This window comes from Rhinolophus hipposideros (genome assembly GCF_964194185.1).
Source record: "Rhinolophus hipposideros genome assembly, chromosome: 23".
NCBI classification, from domain to species: domain Eukaryota; kingdom Metazoa; phylum Chordata; class Mammalia; order Chiroptera; family Rhinolophidae; genus Rhinolophus; species Rhinolophus hipposideros.
The window spans coordinates 6,856,676-6,873,639 of NC_138069.1; the positions used below are offsets into that span (position 1 = coordinate 6,856,676).

The 16,964-nt window shown below is 40.3% G+C and overlaps 1 protein-coding gene across 17 annotated transcripts in view; it reads left to right on the top strand.

Annotated features, from left to right (window-relative positions):
* TRRAP (transformation/transcription domain associated protein) overlaps positions 1–16,964 on the top strand; it is a 120,463-nt gene that overhangs the window by 23,361 nt on the left and 80,138 nt on the right. For 16 of the 17 annotated variants that reach the window (XR_013992343.1, XM_081034885.1, XM_081034899.1 and 13 more), the window contains exons 15-22: positions 325–691; positions 782–879; positions 1,322–1,516; positions 2,199–2,390; positions 4,364–4,529; positions 6,158–6,414; positions 8,232–8,432; positions 14,092–14,243. Coding sequence is in view for 16 of the 17 variants with exons in the window: in XM_081034885.1 (XP_080891011.1) it covers positions 325–691; positions 782–879; positions 1,322–1,516; positions 2,199–2,390; positions 4,364–4,529; positions 6,158–6,414; positions 8,232–8,432; positions 14,092–14,243 (1,628 nt within the window). In the remaining variant the exon portion in view is untranslated. The remainder of the gene's footprint in view (positions 1–324; positions 692–781; positions 880–1,321; positions 1,517–2,198; positions 2,391–4,363; positions 4,530–6,157; positions 6,415–8,231; positions 8,433–14,091; positions 14,244–16,964) is intronic. The other variant, XM_081034896.1, reaches the window with a different exon arrangement.

Consider the following 16,964-nt stretch of genomic DNA (forward strand, 5'->3'; position numbering starts at 1 on the left):
GCGCGAAAGGTGTAAAGCGTGATTCCCGTGCAGTGGGCAGTCGTGGGCACGACGGAGTCTCCTGGGCGGCCTCCGGGCCCTGCCTTTCAGGCCAGTGACTCTTGTCCCGAGCTCTTGTCCCCAGCGGATTCTTCCCAGGTGCAGTGGAGATAGTGCTATATCCGTCGTTACCCCACAGCGAAACAGCACATTTTCCTTCATGGGAAGCAGAATGACTTTAGTGGGTGGTTCCAGACGGGTTTTCTTTTCCTGCCTTCTGGAAAGGTTTTGGTCTGGGGAAGAGGACTGATTTTTGTCTCCCCCTCTACTTTCTCTTCCTGTTAGGTTTTTGTTCTCAAATTCCACACCATTGCTCGGTACCAGCTCTCTGCCATTTTTAAGAAGTGCAAGCCTCAGTCAGAACTCGGAGCCGTGGAGGCAGCCCTGCCTGGGGTGCCAGCTGCCCCTGCAGCTCCGGGCCCTGCCCCCTCCCCAGCCCCGGTTCCCACCCCAGCCCCTCCCCCACCCCCTACACCCACCCCCGCCACTCCTGTGACCCCAGCCCCTGTGCCTCCCTTTGAGAAGCAAGGAGAAAAGGACAAGGAGGACAAGCAGACATTCCAGGTCACAGATTGCCGGAGTTTGGTGAAAACCTTAGTCTGTGGCGTCAAGACAATCACGTGGGGCATAACATCATGCAAAGCACCTGGTGGTAATTCCGCTCTTGAATTCTTCAGATGAAGGACGTTTTTCACAAAGTGGGTTTTATTTGCATTAACTTATTATGCTATCTTTTTTCCAGAAGCTCAGTTCATTCCCAACAAGCAGTTACAGCCCAAAGAAACTCAGATTTACATAAAACTTGTGAAATATGCAATGCAGGCTTTAGACATTTATCAGGTAAGGGAGTGCTCTCAAATCACCTCTTAGAGTTGCCACCGATGGAACAGGTCTTGAAAGATCTGTTGTGTTTGGATGGTCTGCTGTATGTGTGTACCCAAGTTGCTTTTGTTCTATAGCACAGCATTGTATTTATGGTGAGAATTCTTATTTATGTGGCATCGTGTGTATTTTGGAGGGGAGGTGGTCTAAATGGAATGCAATAGAAACAAGATTCAAGTTTACTAAATTTGTTCCTTTTTGGAACACCTAACAGTTGTTTTTTAAAAAAAATTACGTTCTAAAATTAAGCTAAGAATAGAGAATTTAAAAGATTTTAGGGGGTATTTATTGTCTAATTCAAGTGCTCTGTTTTAAGTATGTAACTGATCTGATGAGGTAATGGAATATGTTCAGACGTGTTCAGTTTTAATAGCCATGGGTTGTTTTTTTCCTATGCTAGGTCCAGATAGCAGGAAATGGACAAACATACATTCGGGTAGCAAACTGCCAGACTGTTAGAATGAAGGAAGAGAAGGAGGTACTGGAACACTTTGCTGGTGTGTTCACAATGATGAATCCCTTAACGTTCAAAGAAATCTTTCAAACTACAGTCCCTTATATGGTGGAAAGAATCTCGAAGAATTATGCTCTTCAGGTATAAAACGCCTTTCTTATGTTCCTTCAACATTAACTGTAAAATTCTGTGTCGATTGAATTCTTGCTGTTACATTTATTTTGAGGATTTTGTAAATAATATGCCTAAGAATGTGCTTGTAGAGCAAAATTTAGAGAAATAGTAAGCTACAATATTAAAATTATTTTTTCCAAAAGATCAAGATGCTTTGGACCAGTTCCTTTCATTACCCTGTTTCCCTGAAAATAAGCCCAATAGTCAGCTTTAACGCGTCTTTTGGAGCAAAAATTAATATAAGACCTGGTATTATATTGGACCCGGTCTTATACCATATAAGACTCAGTCTTATAGTAAAATAAGACTGGGTCTTATAATGATTGTTGTTCCAAAAGACGCATTAGAGCTGATTGTCCGACTAGGTCTTATTTTCGGGGAAACATGGTAGTAGAAATTAAATATGTGTTAGATGTAGGCTCTTCGTATTTCATGGTAAGGATAAAATACCAGATTAAGTACTTAAATTGGGCTGCACCTTTCAAGGCTCAGTAAATCTATTTCATTTGTTTTCCTTGGTGGATAATTAATTTCTTGGAGTGTCTGACACAGGTTTTCTGACACACATTTTTGGGAAATTCATTACTTTTTCTTGAAGTTGCTTTGGGGAAGGGATTATTTTTGTCACATTCTTTCCTTGTTTTGACAGATTGTTGCCAACTCCTTCTTGGCAAATCCTACTACCTCTGCTCTGTTTGCTACAATCCTGGTGGAATATCTCCTTGACCGCCTGCCAGAAATGGGCTCCAACCTGGAGCTCTCCAACCTGTACCTCAAGCTGTTTAAGTTGGTCTTTGGCTCAGTTTCACTGTTTGCAGCCGAAAATGAACAAATGCTAAAGGTAAAGCTTGTTCAGACCCAAGTCACGCTTTGTGACAGAGTTTCTTGTTTTCAATGTTGAACAAAAATTGGAATGTCTCTTTTTATATTTGTGGAGTGCTCTAGAATTAATAAAATATATGCAACAAATAAGGGCCAAGTGTAAAAAACATTTCCTGTGTTTCTAAGCAGAGCTTAATTTATCTGGTGATTTAAAATGAAAACTTCAGAACTCTTATGGTAGGCAGTGGGTTGTTACTAGTATTCCCACCAGTAATTTTCTTTTTTAAAATTCAGCTTCTTTTTTTCTGGATTACACAGTAAAATTTGGGGCACATCATCCTTATTTTAAAAATTAAGTGATAACGAAAGACTATAGAAGGAAACAAATGTCTTCAGATACCTCTCAAATCCAATGAGATACATCAGCCATTGTCCACTTTAACTTTGTTTCTTCTGTGTGTTCCTATTCTCTGTGACAATACCTATACATTCCATTTCAGGAATATTTGTTTGTTTTTTTCCCCTTTAAATCAAGCATTCTAACTACTTTGTGTTCCCTAATTAAGATCGTCTTGGAGTAAGGTGTCTCTAATGTTTTTATAGATGACTAATCCTGTATAATTTGATCTCATCAGTTACGTGATTCTAGAATTGGCTAAAAACCTGCTCATGGTTACATCACCCATTAAAAGCGGCACACGGCAGAACAGAAACCTTATAAGCATTCACTTCTACTTGTGGCAAATATTTTAACTCCTATAGATAGTGGAATATTATCAGCAGTTGAGTTTGAAGAGAGAAGGGAAAATTTTGAAGATGTAAGCAAGACCCGTTTTTTTCCTAGAGTAAAAGTACAGATGGTGATAAAAAGCTATAGTAATCTGTGCTTTTAAGTGATGGTTTCCTCAGTTATTTTCCCAGTTATATAGTAATCAGTTATCAACTTTAATATTACTTGTGTTAATATGAAAGGGATACTCGATTTAAAAAAAAAATAAAAGTATTTAATTGTGATCTGTGTCCACATAACTTGGTATTTTCAAATAATTTAATTTGTGCCAACATGAGATACATCTCTATACAGAACAATAACAAAAAACCAAAACTTAGTGGTAAGATAGTTGTTCAAGAAAAATACTCAAAAAACAAATTCATAGCTTTTTGTCAAGAGAAAATGTATATAGTTAATTTATTCTGTAACACAAATATATCATGCCACATACAATAACAATTTTTGAACTGCATGTGCTATACCGACAGTTTAAATATACCTGCAAAAAAATGTCATGTTAAACTTAACCTGTCATGTGTCAAAACCAGGATTTGAAGTATAAGATTGAAAACTGATCGGGTTTAAATGTTAATTAAAGTTACTAAGGAAGTTACTAAATCTAAGAAAGTGCTTTTTGATTGAAGAAATACCCATTTTTCGATCACGTCTTTCAAAACCTTATAATCTTTTGAGGCTTTCACATATATTTGATTGATAGCAAAGTTTAGTTCCTTAGGTTACTTTTTGTATTTATTAGGTTGGTGCAAAGTAATTGCAGTTTTTGCAATTTTTTAACCTTTTAAATGCAATTACTTTTGCATTAACCTAATAAATTGTTATAGGAGATAGGCTTCTTTGATCTTGTTTGATTATTTAGTCTTACAAAGGAATGACTATATTCAGAAGAACTGCAGGGCTGACAGGCCTTCTAGTATCTGTTTCAAAGTGTCATCTTTTCAACATATGTAACCACATAGTAATACAGGAACCTATTAAATGCGTCTCTGACAGCCAAACTGGTGGAAACCAGCCTATATTGTAAGAGTAATTAATTGGACTCGTAAGCATTAGAAAGTTCTTATTGTGTCTTTCCTTTTAGCATAAATTTATCAGTTACCTTCCATTCCTGTCTGACTGCCGTGAACGTGTAGCGTGGTTCTTGCAGTTGTGGGTCCTCACTAGACTAGAGCCTGTTAACCTGCCTTTTCTCCCCTCTGCAGCCTCACCTGCACAAGATTGTGAACAGCTCAATGGAGCTCGCACAGACTGCCAAAGAGCCCTATAACTACTTCCTGCTGCTTCGGGCCCTGTTCCGCTCCATTGGGGGAGGGAGCCATGATCTCCTGTATCAGGAATTTTTGCCTCTGCTTCCAAACCTCCTGCAAGGTCAGAGCAATGATTTTGGTTGCCTTTTAGCCTTGTGTGCGTGTCTGGGTCTGGCTGCATGTGAGAGTTGGGCTTCATCCTCTGCACTCAGTGAAGGTCACGGTGAAGGTCTTGCATGTGCCCCCACAGGGAGAGAGGGAGAGGTGCCCATCTTCGTCCTCATGTCCCTCTCTCTTTAAAGACAGTGGGGCTTTGAAGGAAGCTCCCTGCCCTGGGCGGCTCTCTGCCTCTGCTCGGAGTGGAATGGGAGTTGGAAGGTTTTAGTTATGCCTGTTAGGATTTGGTTGCATTTTAATAGCATTTGTTAAGACAGTCTAGAAAGAAAGCTGTTTCTAGTGGTTTTGTAAGACCAGGAATTCCTAGATTTGAAAGAGAATCAGAACAAGAAGGGAAGAAGCAAGTTACAAAGCTGACTTAAAAGTTTTTGTGTTTATTTAGTTGCTAATTTGCACAACCAGAATCCTATAATTCATGCATAATTAGCAATGCTTTCAAGATAATAGAGCTAAAGGGGATCTTGAGTCCATTGAATGATTATGGGTATGAACTGATCAGAAACACTATCCTAAGAATTTTTGTTTGAGTAAGGGTGAGCTCTTGGCATCTTGGCAATGGATTGAATCTTCTGTATTTTCTTTGCAAACTTTTTAGAAGTGAAGCCATTTACAACATAGTATACCCAGGTGGCAACTGGGAAATATTTGTATATATTGGATGTAACATGGCCGTAAGTCCACCAGGCAAGGTGCTTAAGATGGCCCATAGTCAGGCTCCATTGTCCGTGTTTAACCCCATCTTCAGTCATTCCTCAGCTTGAGCCTGCTGTTCTGATCAGCCTGATTTCCTCTTGTACGTTCTCTGCTGTTCCCAAGCTCATCTCTCCCGCCTAGTTTTGTTCAAGCGGATCCCCTTCTGGTAACTTAGCTATTCCCTCTCCACATTCTCCTCCTTCTGCTGTGTGATGCCTTCCCTGATGACTCCTCTTTTCTGAGCTCCCTTCATCTTGCATTGCTTGGGTCCGCTGTCACTTGACTTTCTCTTTTTAGTTCCTCTGTAAGTGCTCTGTGAGTGGGTCCTGATTTGACTCGTTTTAGTTAGGAAGGAACTTGGTAAATACCAGTTACCCTCATGAAGAGTTGAGGTTGCCTGGATAAGAAAGAGGTTGCTCTCTATGAAAAGCAAAAGCAGATTTTTAGAAAAATGTTTATTTTAGAGCATAGACGTCAAATGGTCTACGGAGGCGTGAAGAAAGATGTAAGGTTGTGAGCCTTTAACCTGAGATGAACGTATCTATCAGAAGTCGGTGTCTTTAGATGGGGCTTATTAATAGTATAGCATGATTTTAAAAGATCGATGTATACTATTTCTATTAAGCGTATAATATTGTAACTTAATTTATAATAACTATACATAGCCTGCTGTTGTCACTGTGAATATGGCAGACAAGGAATCGTGGATACAGTTGTAGAATAGATTCAGCTAGAGCAGGGTTGGTTATAAGGCACAGAAAGTCTTCCTGTTACCACGTTGATGTCTATAATAAAAGGTTCACCAGTACTTTGTACAGTTCACTTTGGCCTGTGTCTGGAAGGTAACGTCCCTCTCTGCCGGCCTCACACCATTGTTAGGGCTGAACATGTTGCAGAGCGGCCTGCACAAGCAGCATATGAAGGACCTCTTCGTGGAGCTGTGTCTCACGGTGCCGGTGCGGCTGAGCTCTCTCTTGCCCTATCTGCCCATGTTAATGGACCCCCTGGTGTCTGCCCTCAATGGCTCTCAGACGTTGGTCAGCCAAGGCCTGAGGACTCTGGAGCTGTGTGTGGACAACCTGCAGCCTGATTTCCTCTATGACCACATTCAGCCGGTGCGCGCAGAGCTCATGCAGGTAAGTCTGATTCTAATCAGTGCCAGCAAAAGGCGTCAGGTGCTCCCGCACCTACGTAGTTTTTACTGAGGATTTTAGGCTAGTGGTTTCCAGAAGTGAAGGGCCACTGTTGAGCGCTCCATGCGCAGTGGTGAGCTCTCTGTTGGATGAATGGTGTAGCTTTGAACTTACTTTGTGCATTTTCTGGCTTATGAAAATATGTAAAGAAGTCCTGTAAGTATCGAGTGGATGTTTGTTTTGCAGTATTGCCCCCCTTTTTGGAGGGCGTTCACAAATGTTATGTTTTCATGACATCGATGACTTACAAAGGCAGACATGGCCGCCTGTAGGGTGATCTTTTCTTTATCCACAAGAGATCTTGAGTTACACAGTAAAGAGATGCAGATTCCTAAGGGAAGGTATAGATGTCTGAAAACATTTTACATTTTTTGTCCATTAGAGTTCATATGTCAAATGTCAAGTGTTTCCTTCATGTTTTGCTGCTGTTACTGATTTGCAATGTGCTTGATAACTCCTAGAGGTTTAGGAGGCCTGTTACTTACTCATCTGCCCCTTTAGAATAGAGTATTTCACCCCAAGTGCTGGCCATAATTCCAGCTTTCTATGAAGGAGACTCAGTAACTCCTAAGGACAGGAGTCTCTGGACAGAATACAGTGGAGACGGCAACTGGGAAGACCTGACCCAAGTGTGGGTGAGCTCCGTGCAGGAGGAGGAGGCAGGGATGGGTTCTCGGGCCTCCTGCCTTTCCATAGGCCGACAGCCCCAGGGAGAGACAGGGTCCAGGCTGCTATTTGCTTTTGGGGGCACAGTAACCCATCCACTAGACAAGTGTCACAAGCCGTCTCTCTCTAGCCCCATCCACCAGCTGCATCCGTGTGTGAGTACTGGGAGATCAGAAGCACTCATTCCCTGTGGCGCCCCCTCCTGGGGAGGTGAGCAGAAGTCCCTTCTGAAGATTAGGTGGGCCAGGTGCAGGGGTGGAGGTGAGGAGACTTGGGGCATCTCCCAGCAGTCATTAGGACAAGCCTCTTTGGACCTACAGAAATGTAGGAGAAATTGGAATTTGCTTTAGAGAAAAGTACCAAGATTTTGGCTATTGTTGGACATTAACATTGGACGTTGTTATAGAAGGTGATTTTAAAAAAATAGTCTTAAATAATGAGTTACAGTGATTTTCAAGACATAATTTAGTTGGGAAAATGTGGGAAAATTGACAGTTTTTGGAACAGTTGAGGGCATGTGTTTTTTACTAACTGTAAGTACAAGGCACACATTAACTTACTTATTCCCATGATGCAGGGCCCCACATGATCCACATTTTCCCTCTTTGCCATCCTTTCTTGGGATGTACGAGATAATTTAGATATCATGTTTGTAAGTTATAAAGCCTAATAATAAAGGTAAAAACCTGAGAACTCACCATCTAACTCGAGAATGAGAACCTTGCCAGTAAATTGCACTTCCCTCTGTGCTCTTCCTGATCCCTTTTTGTAAAAGTGCTTAAGCAAAATATTGCTTAGTTTTCTCCCTTTTGAACTCTGCAGTATTTACAGTATGCTACCATTTGTATTTTAGGAGCATGGAAGAACGTTTGTATTAAATACATAGTTTGGTAAAGACATAAACTTTCTCTGGAAGGATACAAAGACTGATAACATTGGTTTCCCCCAAGGAGGGGAACTTGTGTGTTTGGGGGACAAAGATGGATGGAAGAATTTTCACTGTGTAGTCTTTTAATAACTTTTGAATTTTGATTTGTGAATCATGTGAATGCATTACCTTGGAAGGATTTTAATGGAAGCATGTTGATGTTTAGGCTTTATGGCGCACTTTACGCAATCCTGCTGATAGCATTTCTCACGTGGCCTATCGGGTACTTGGTAAATTTGGTGGCAGTAACAGAAAAATGTTAAAGGAATCCCAGAAGCTGCACTATGTTGTGACTGAAGTTCAAGGCCCCAGTATCACAGTGGAGTTTTCTGATTGCAAAGCATCTCTTCAGCTCCCAATGGAGAAGGTAAGTTTGGAAGCCTCTGGACACTTCTTAAAGATGCTGTAAATTTCATTTTAAGAAAGTTAATTTTTATTTGAAAATATGTGAATAAAACGTGTACTTTTTGGGGAGGGAATTACTAACTCAAAGTATGAGATTTATTTAGTGTCAACTTGGTTGGTGATGGTTAGGTGTTGCGTTTCCCCCCCCTCCCCACCCCGGCCCTAGGACTTAGTCTGTTTTGATGCCCAATGGGCTTTACTTCAAGTGTCGTTTAGAACCCATGTTAATTTTATTCTTGTCTCATCCCCGTCACTCTGGTATCTAGCTTCCTCCTGTCCTGTGTCTATCCAAACAGCTCCTGCTGTCTTTCCTGGCTTCTTAGCCAGCTGCGGGCAGCTCTTTGGTTTTTCTCTACATGCCTTTAGAACCCTTCTAAATTGTGTGAAAAACGAACAAACTCCTGAAAGTAATATAATATTGAATGTCAACTGTAATAGAAAAATTAAAAAAAACAAAACACCCAAACAAACTGTGTTCCCAATATCTTGTAAATGATCCGCGCAACTACTTTTGCTTTATCCTTATAGAAAACTATTCTCCCTTTATCTTGACCTGCTAGTCCTTTGTCACACGTGTCACTGTTCTACTTAATTGTAATCTACATTGTTACATTTGACTTTTCCTTCTTCTTGTATAACCAGCCTTTCCCTGCCACACAGCCTTTGTTATCATGACTTTTTATAACATTTATCTAGCCATGGTATATTGGGTATTTTGTAAAGGGTATTATAGTAGACTTGTGTGTGTATTGAGTGACTGGGCCATTTTAATAAGTCAGTGTCAGCTGGGATTCCTGAGCTCCTTGCAGATCTGGTCTTAATACCAGTGTTCTATGGCCTGGAACAACTCAGAGCACCCCTTCCCCCTGCCCCCAGGCTAACTCTGTCTGTTCTGTTGCCTCATATTGTAGAACTTGGCATGTTTACCTTTCTGTATAAGAAATTTACCCACATAATGAGTTCTGCGATTTTTGTTGTTGTTTAATTTATTGGGCTAACATTGGTTAATAATGTTATATAAATTTCGGGTATACAACTTTATAATATGACATCTGTATACTGTAATGTGTGCTCACCACCCAAAGTCTAGTCTCCTTCTGTCACTATATATTTGACCTCCTTTAGCCTCTTTGTCTTCACCCCCTTCCCCTCTGGTAACCACCGTTCTCTTGTCTGTATCTGTGAGGATGATTTTTAAAAAATTTTTTATTCTTTAAATTTATTGGGGTGACAATTGTTAGTTGTGAGGTTTTTTTGTTTGTTAGTTTGCTGCTTTCTGATTTCCATTCCATGTGAGTGAAATCACATGATTCTTGTCCTTTTCCGTCTGACTTACTTCACTTACCATAAACTCTCCAGATCCATCCATAGTGTTGCAAGTGGCCATATTTTCTCTTTTTTGTATGGCTGAGTAGTCGTCCATTGTATATATGAACATCTTTGTCTAGTCATCCATTGAAGGGTACTCTTAGGTTGTTTCCATGTCTTAGCTATTGTGAATAATGCTGCAGTGAACAGAGGAGCACATAGAGCTTTAGGAATAAGTGCTTTCAAATTTGTTGAGTAGATACCCAGAAGAGGGGTGGCTGGGTCATATGGTAGCTGTATTAATTTCTTGAGGAACTGCCACATGTTTTCCATAGTGGCTATACTAATTTACCTTCCCAGAAGCAGTGTACATGGATTCCTTTTCCTCCACATCCTCTCCAACACTTATTTCTTATCTTAAGAAATAATAGCCATTCTGTCAGGTGTGAGGTGGTATCTCATTGTGTTTTCGATTTTTACTAATCTTATAGCTGGTAATGTTGAGCATTTTTTCATGTATTGTTGACCATGTATCTTCTTGGGAGAAGCATCTGTTTGGGTCCTCTGCCCATTTTTTTAATTGGATTGTTTGTTTATTTGTTGTTGAGTTGTATGAGTTCTTTCTGTATTGTGGCTATTAGCCCCTTATTGGAGATGTTGTTTGCGAAATATCTTCTACCGTTTGGTTGGTTGCCTCTTTGTTTTGTTGATGGTTTCTTTTGCTGTACAGAAGCTTTTTAGTTTGATATAGTCCCATTCATTTATTTTTGCTTTTACTTCCCTTGCCTTTGGGGTCAAGTTCACAAAAACATCTCTAAGACCAAGGTCCGTAAGTTTAGTGCCTATATTTTCTTTAAGTATTTTATTGTTTCAGGTCTTATATTCAAGTCTTTAATCCATTTTTTTAAAAGATTTTTTATTTTTTATTTTTTGGGGGGAACAGTGTGTACTTCCAGGACTTTTTTCCAAGTCAAGTTGTTGTCCTTTCAGTCTTAGTTGTGGAGGGTGCTGTTCAGCTTCAAGTTGTGTCCTTTCAGTCTTAGTTGTGGAGGGCGCAGCTCAGCTCCAGGTCCAGTTGCTGTTGCTAGTTGCAGGGGGCGCAGCCCACCATCCCTTGCTGGAGTCGAACCGACAGTTGAACCGACTATCCTATGGTTGAGAGGATGCGCTCCAACCAACTGAGCCATCCGGGAGTTCAGCAGCAGCTCAGCTCAAGGTGCTGTGCTCAATTTTAGTTGCAGGGGGCAGAGCCCACCATCCCTTGCGGGACTCAAGGAATTGAACTGGCAACCTTGTGGTTGAGAGCCCACTGGCCCATGTGGGAATCGAACCGGCAGCCTTCGGAGTTAGGAGCACGGAGCTCTAACTGCCTGAACCACCGGGCCGGCCCTTTAATTCATTTTTGAGTTAGTTTTTATGTGTGGTTTCAGATAGCAGTCTAGTTTCATTATTTTGCATGTGGCTTTCCAGGTTTCCCAATACCATTTGTTGAAGAGACTTTCCTTTCTTCATTGTATGTTTTTAGCTCTTTTGTTGAAAATATGTGTGGGTTTATTTCTGGGTTCTCAATTCTGTTCCATTGGTCTCTGTGTGTGTTTTTCTGCCAATGCCATAGTGTTTAGATCACTGTAGCTTTGTAATATAGTTTGAAGACAGGAAGTATGATATTTCTGGTTTTGTTCTTTTGTCAGGATTGCTTTGGCTATTTGGGGTCTTTTGTGCTTCCATACAAATTTGAGGATTTTTTTTGGTTTTATTTCTGTGAAAAATGCCATTGAGATTTTGATAGGGATTGCATTAAGTCAGAATATTGCTTTGGGTAACATGGCCATTTTAACAATGTCAATTGTTCCAAACCATGAACACGGAATATATTTCCATGTCTTTGGTTTCTTCAATTTCTTTCAACAATAGATTAGTTTTCATTGCACACGTCCTTCATGTCCTTGAAGTTTATTCCTAGGTATTTTACTCTTTTTTGTTTTTGTAAGTGGGATTTTCTTCATTTCTTTTTCTGATTATTATTATATAGGAGTGCGACAGATTTTTTATATTGATTTTATATCCTGCAACTTTAACTTTCTCTAATAGTTTTTTTGTGGTGTCTTTAGAATTTTGTATATGTGTGTGTGTGTGTTTGTGTGTGTGTATGTATATAAAATCGTATGATATGCAGATAGATAGATACAGTTTTACTTCTTCATTCCTCATTTGGATGCCTTTTCTTTCTTTCTCTTGCCTGATTGCTCTGGCGAGGACTTCCAACACTAGGTTGAATCACAGTGGTGAGAATAGTCATCTTGGTCTTGTTTATGATCTCAGAGGAAAAGCTTTCACTTTTTCATTGTTGAGTATGATTGTAGCTGAGGGTTTGTCATACGTGGCCTTTATTATGTTAAGGTACTTTCCTTCTATATCCATTTTTGAGCGATTTTATCATAAACGAATGTTGTATCTCGTCAGATGCGTTTTCTGCATCTGCTGAGAAGATCATATGATTTTTATCTTTTACTTTGGTTAATTTTGTTATCACATTGATTGATTTGGGTATAATGAACCATCTTTGCATCCCTGGAACGCACCCCACTTGATTGAGATGTACGATCCTTTTAATTTTGTGATTTTTTTTTTTTTTTTTTTAAACCTGACTTGACTAAACATTTGGGAGGAAGCATAGCTATCATGGGTAAATGTCACTCAGGAATTGTTTTCTATCATTATCTCTCACTCCACCTGTTTCCCCGCCACGGGGGTGGGAAAGCACAGGCCATTGTCCTCACCCCTCTTCCAGCCCCCCCCCAATAGATCAGTGTTGCCTTTATCAAACCTCGGGGGCGGGGTGGAATCTCAGCTTCTCACCCACACCTTTATCACGATGTTTGCTAAATAAACACTACTTACCTCCTACGAGAATACTGAGAACGGAAATCCTCTCTGTCTTTATATTGCACATCCTGTGCTGTACACGTCTACAGCATGTTCTCAAACTTTAGGTAATTTCCTTAAGTTACGATTCTGTTTGCTTTAGCCCTGTCAGTAGCAAGGTTGGTATTAGTAGTGAAAACTTAGGGCATCTTTTATTTGACCTCTGCATAGACTAAGCAGAGCAAGAAAATCCCTTTAGAAATTGCTTTCCCCTAAAGTAGCTAATGCATGGGAGAAACTTAGTTTGGAAGCTAGGCTTCCACAGTCCTCCTGGCCCCTTGCGGAGACGACGTCACGGTGCTCGTGGAGCTCCTTTCCCAGCACGCAGCCTCCTCAGGGCCGCAGCCAACCCCGCAGAGCTGCCAGTCAACTCGGCTAAGGGTGGCAGTGTGGCCACGCCAGTGAATTTCCATTAGAGCAGTTCTGCTTTTGGCATACTTTACAGTCCTTCATTCTTTTCAGCAGGTAAATGACTCATAGGTTAATCAATTCTTAAAAATAAAATTACTACAATTATCCCCACAAGATTTATTACCTGTTGCTGACCAGATCAGAGGCCGTAGGAGGAGCGACAGTTCTGCAATGCCCTGTAGAACCCGGACACACAGCTGGGCCTGTGGTGAGGAGCCGTGTCACACTCGAGTGGCCGTATGCGCTGTGGCACTTGCCTGGTCTGGAGGGCAGGGCCTCTGTCCCTGTCAGCTCCCCAACTGGCTCCTGACATAGAACCTGGATAAATCTTTAATCTTTGGCACAGATTAGTTCTTTGATGTATATGTACATAATTAGCATGAAGGTTAATATCTTCGCTGTTAAAGGCTTCAAATTATTTTTGTGTGTGTGATTGTGCCTCCCTGTCTTCCTGGTCAACCTGAATGAAATGAAAAGGATAAAATGTGTGTGTAGCTATGTAGGTTTTCTGAAAAAATGATGTAAACCTTTTTTCTCTTTTAACAAGGGAATTTAGTGAAAGCTTAAGAAAGCCATCTTTGAAGTTTTGAACTTAGACACAGGAAAGTCTGTGGTCTGCTGAGAGTTCATTCTTCTCATGCGGACCTTGATAAGTGTAATCCAGCAAATCTACCACAAGGGGCCTTCTGAGCTCACTTAATTTCTGGAATCTCCCATTGGCTGGTTAAGCACAAAACTAATAACTTCTATTTTACATTTTAATTGGAATCATGCAGTTCCTTATTTCATCACACTTCCACTGCCTTCTGGAGGTTTCGTAGGATGAATACCTGACAGCCTGTGCAGGTCCAAGGTGCTCACTTCAAGAGAAAAACACACATTAAGGTTCTTTGGGGTGCCGCAGAGGCTTTCAGTGTAAGCTTTTCAAAATCATGTAATTCAGTACAAACTCTAGTTTTTGTGTTTCTTTGTTGCAGGCCATTGAAACCGCTCTGGACTGCTTGAAAAGTGCCAACACTGAGCCCTACTACCGAAGGCAGGCGTGGGAAGTGATCAAGTGCTTCCTGGTGGCAATGATGAGTCTAGAAGACAATAAACATGCACTCTACCAGCTCCTTGCACACCCTAAGTATGTCGCTAATGTAATTCTCTGTGATTGGATGTATCTTGTTTCAAGAATTCAGGGTTGGAGAGGGACTCCCAAATGTCTCGTGCTATGAGCGTGTTACTTACTGCTTAGTGTTATGAGCAGGAAAATGACATGTTATTTGCCTCGTCGCGCTTCTCTTCACTTTTAGAGAAAATGGAACACAGAACTTGGATGTTTGAGAATTAGAATTTATCTTAGTCGTGATCTGCCTTTATGATTGCCTCCTTGTTAGGTTGGAAGTTTCAAGAACCAAGCGTCATGACCTTTTCTCTCCCCTTTGCTCACCATTATATCCACAGCTCCTGTCAGTGCTATGCATTCAGTGGATGTTTCGCTTTTTCAGTCCCTATTTTCTTTCAGGTATTTTCTTTCTCCAAATATTTGTCATGTAATATTTATATTTTGTTCTTATAATTTAAGGTTGTGATCAGTGGTTGCCGTGGGGGTGGGAGTGGTGATTGACTTTTTGAGGTGACGTATTTTAAAATTTGGACTATGGTGATGGTTGCATAACTGTATAAATTTAACTGAAACTCCTTGAACTGTATAATTAAAATGAATGAATTCTATGGCATACAAATTACATCTCAGTAAAGTTGTTAAAAATCAGAAAAGAACAAATGTCAAAGATTAAGCTAAATACTTGTTTTAAAAATGAAAAAATATAACAAAATAAAAAAAATGAGAAGAAATGAACAAAAGAGGAAAATATACAGTAGCATGGTTCAGTAAATCCAAGTTGATTCTTTGAACGAGTAATAAAATGGAAAAGCCTCTGGCTAGGGTAGAGAGTCAAGTTTCTTTCTGTACTTTCTCAGAGTGAAGAAGAGAAGGCACAAATAACCAATGTCAGAAATCAAAAGGTGTTTGCACTCCAGATGTCTTTGACATTAAAAAAGTAGTTATGAGCAACTGTTTTCACCCAAGAGATTTTTAAATTGCAATAAATTAGATAAATTCATAGAAAATAGGGTAGTTATTTGACCTTTCTTTATCTTTATGACATTGACATTTTTGGAAAATACAGTCCAGTTATTTTGTAGAATATTCCTAGTGTGGGTTTGTCACACGAGGATTCACACTGCACGTCTAGTAGAAACCCTCCAGAAGTCACATCAGGGACTGTTTGATGTTGGCTTGTCCCATTGGTGAGAGTGTCGTCCACCCTATCTCTATTGTCAGGTTGTTAATTTACTACGTGTAGTTGATAATTGGTGGGGAGAAAGTTTGCGACAATGTAAACGTCCTGTTTCTCATCAATGTCGTCCTATCTGCTGGCCATAGCATTATTGACGTTTGTGCCTGATTCAAGTACTGGTATGAGGATTACAAAGTGGTGGTTCTCTTTCTTTTTAACAAGTTGATTGAGGTATACTTTATCCCAGATTCATCTACTTCACCTGTGCAATTTAATGATTTTTAGTAACCTAGAGAGTGTCGCAAACATAAATCGGATTTAGAACATTTCACAACATTTTCACCTCCCCCCATGCCCATTTACAGTTAATTCCCTTTCACAGCCCCAGGCAACCATTGATCTACTTCATATCTCTGTAAATCTGCCTTTTCTGGACATTCCATGTTTCACATAGATGGAACCATAGAGAGGATAGTCTCCTGTGTCTGGCTCCTCTCACCTGGCACGATACTTTAGAGACTCATCCATGACACACAGTTTATCAGTATTTTGCTTCTTTTTATTGCTGAATAGTATTCTCTTGTAGCGTATAAAATGCTGATTTTCTATCTTCAGTTTCCCTTTTTTTGTAAAGTAAGGAAGAGATTTTCTTTCGTTAATATTTGTATATAGCAGTACAGATTCATGGATTTTTAAAAAATTTATTGGGGTGACAATTGTTAATGAAATTACATAGATTTCAGGTGTATAATTCTGTATTACATCGTCTATAAATCCCATTGTGTGTTCACCACCCAGAGTCAGTTCTTCCATCACTGTATATTTGATCCCCCCGACCCTCATCTCCCACCCCCAATCCATGGTTCATGGATTCTTACTGGATAAAACTCCATTATTTATTTTGACGGCCAGATTGAGTCAGCGAGAGCCCCTCCAGGCTGGCTCCTGTGTTCTGATGCATTCCCATTAGTTTTTGAGCGCTTCCTTTCAAGCTCAACAAGATGTTCCTTCACCTTGTGCCTTCTCTCCCCCCACCTTGGAATCACCAGTCCCTATGAAAGGGAAGAGCGTTCCTTGAAGAAATTAATAGAAACCAAGGTTTCTGTGCTGGGTGTGCGCGTTGCTACCGGGGTGTCATTGTTTCTAAGTCTTTCAGTCGAGTTTTTTGGTAAACCAGTTCATGATTTTATTGTGGTCAAATTGATGTATTTTTTCTTTTGCGTCGTGCTTTTTATATCGTGTGTAAGAAATTGTTTCCTGCTACTCTCTTGTGTTATTTTCTAAAAGCTGTATAGTCTGTCATTCACGTTTTGATCTTTAATCTCTTTAGAATTGATTTTTGTGAAGTAGCGGTGTGGAGTAGTGGTCTGCTTTTATTTTTTGCCCTCTGGATATCCAGTATCCATTTATTGTAAAGACCATCCTTTCTCCATGTGTGCATTTTCGCTGCTCTTTAGATGGAGTAGCTTCTGGTACCAGGTACTGTGCAAGGGTTGTGTACAGGACTGCGTCCTAGCCTTCAAGGAACTTCCGTTTTAGTGAGCGACAGGGCAACAGTCAGG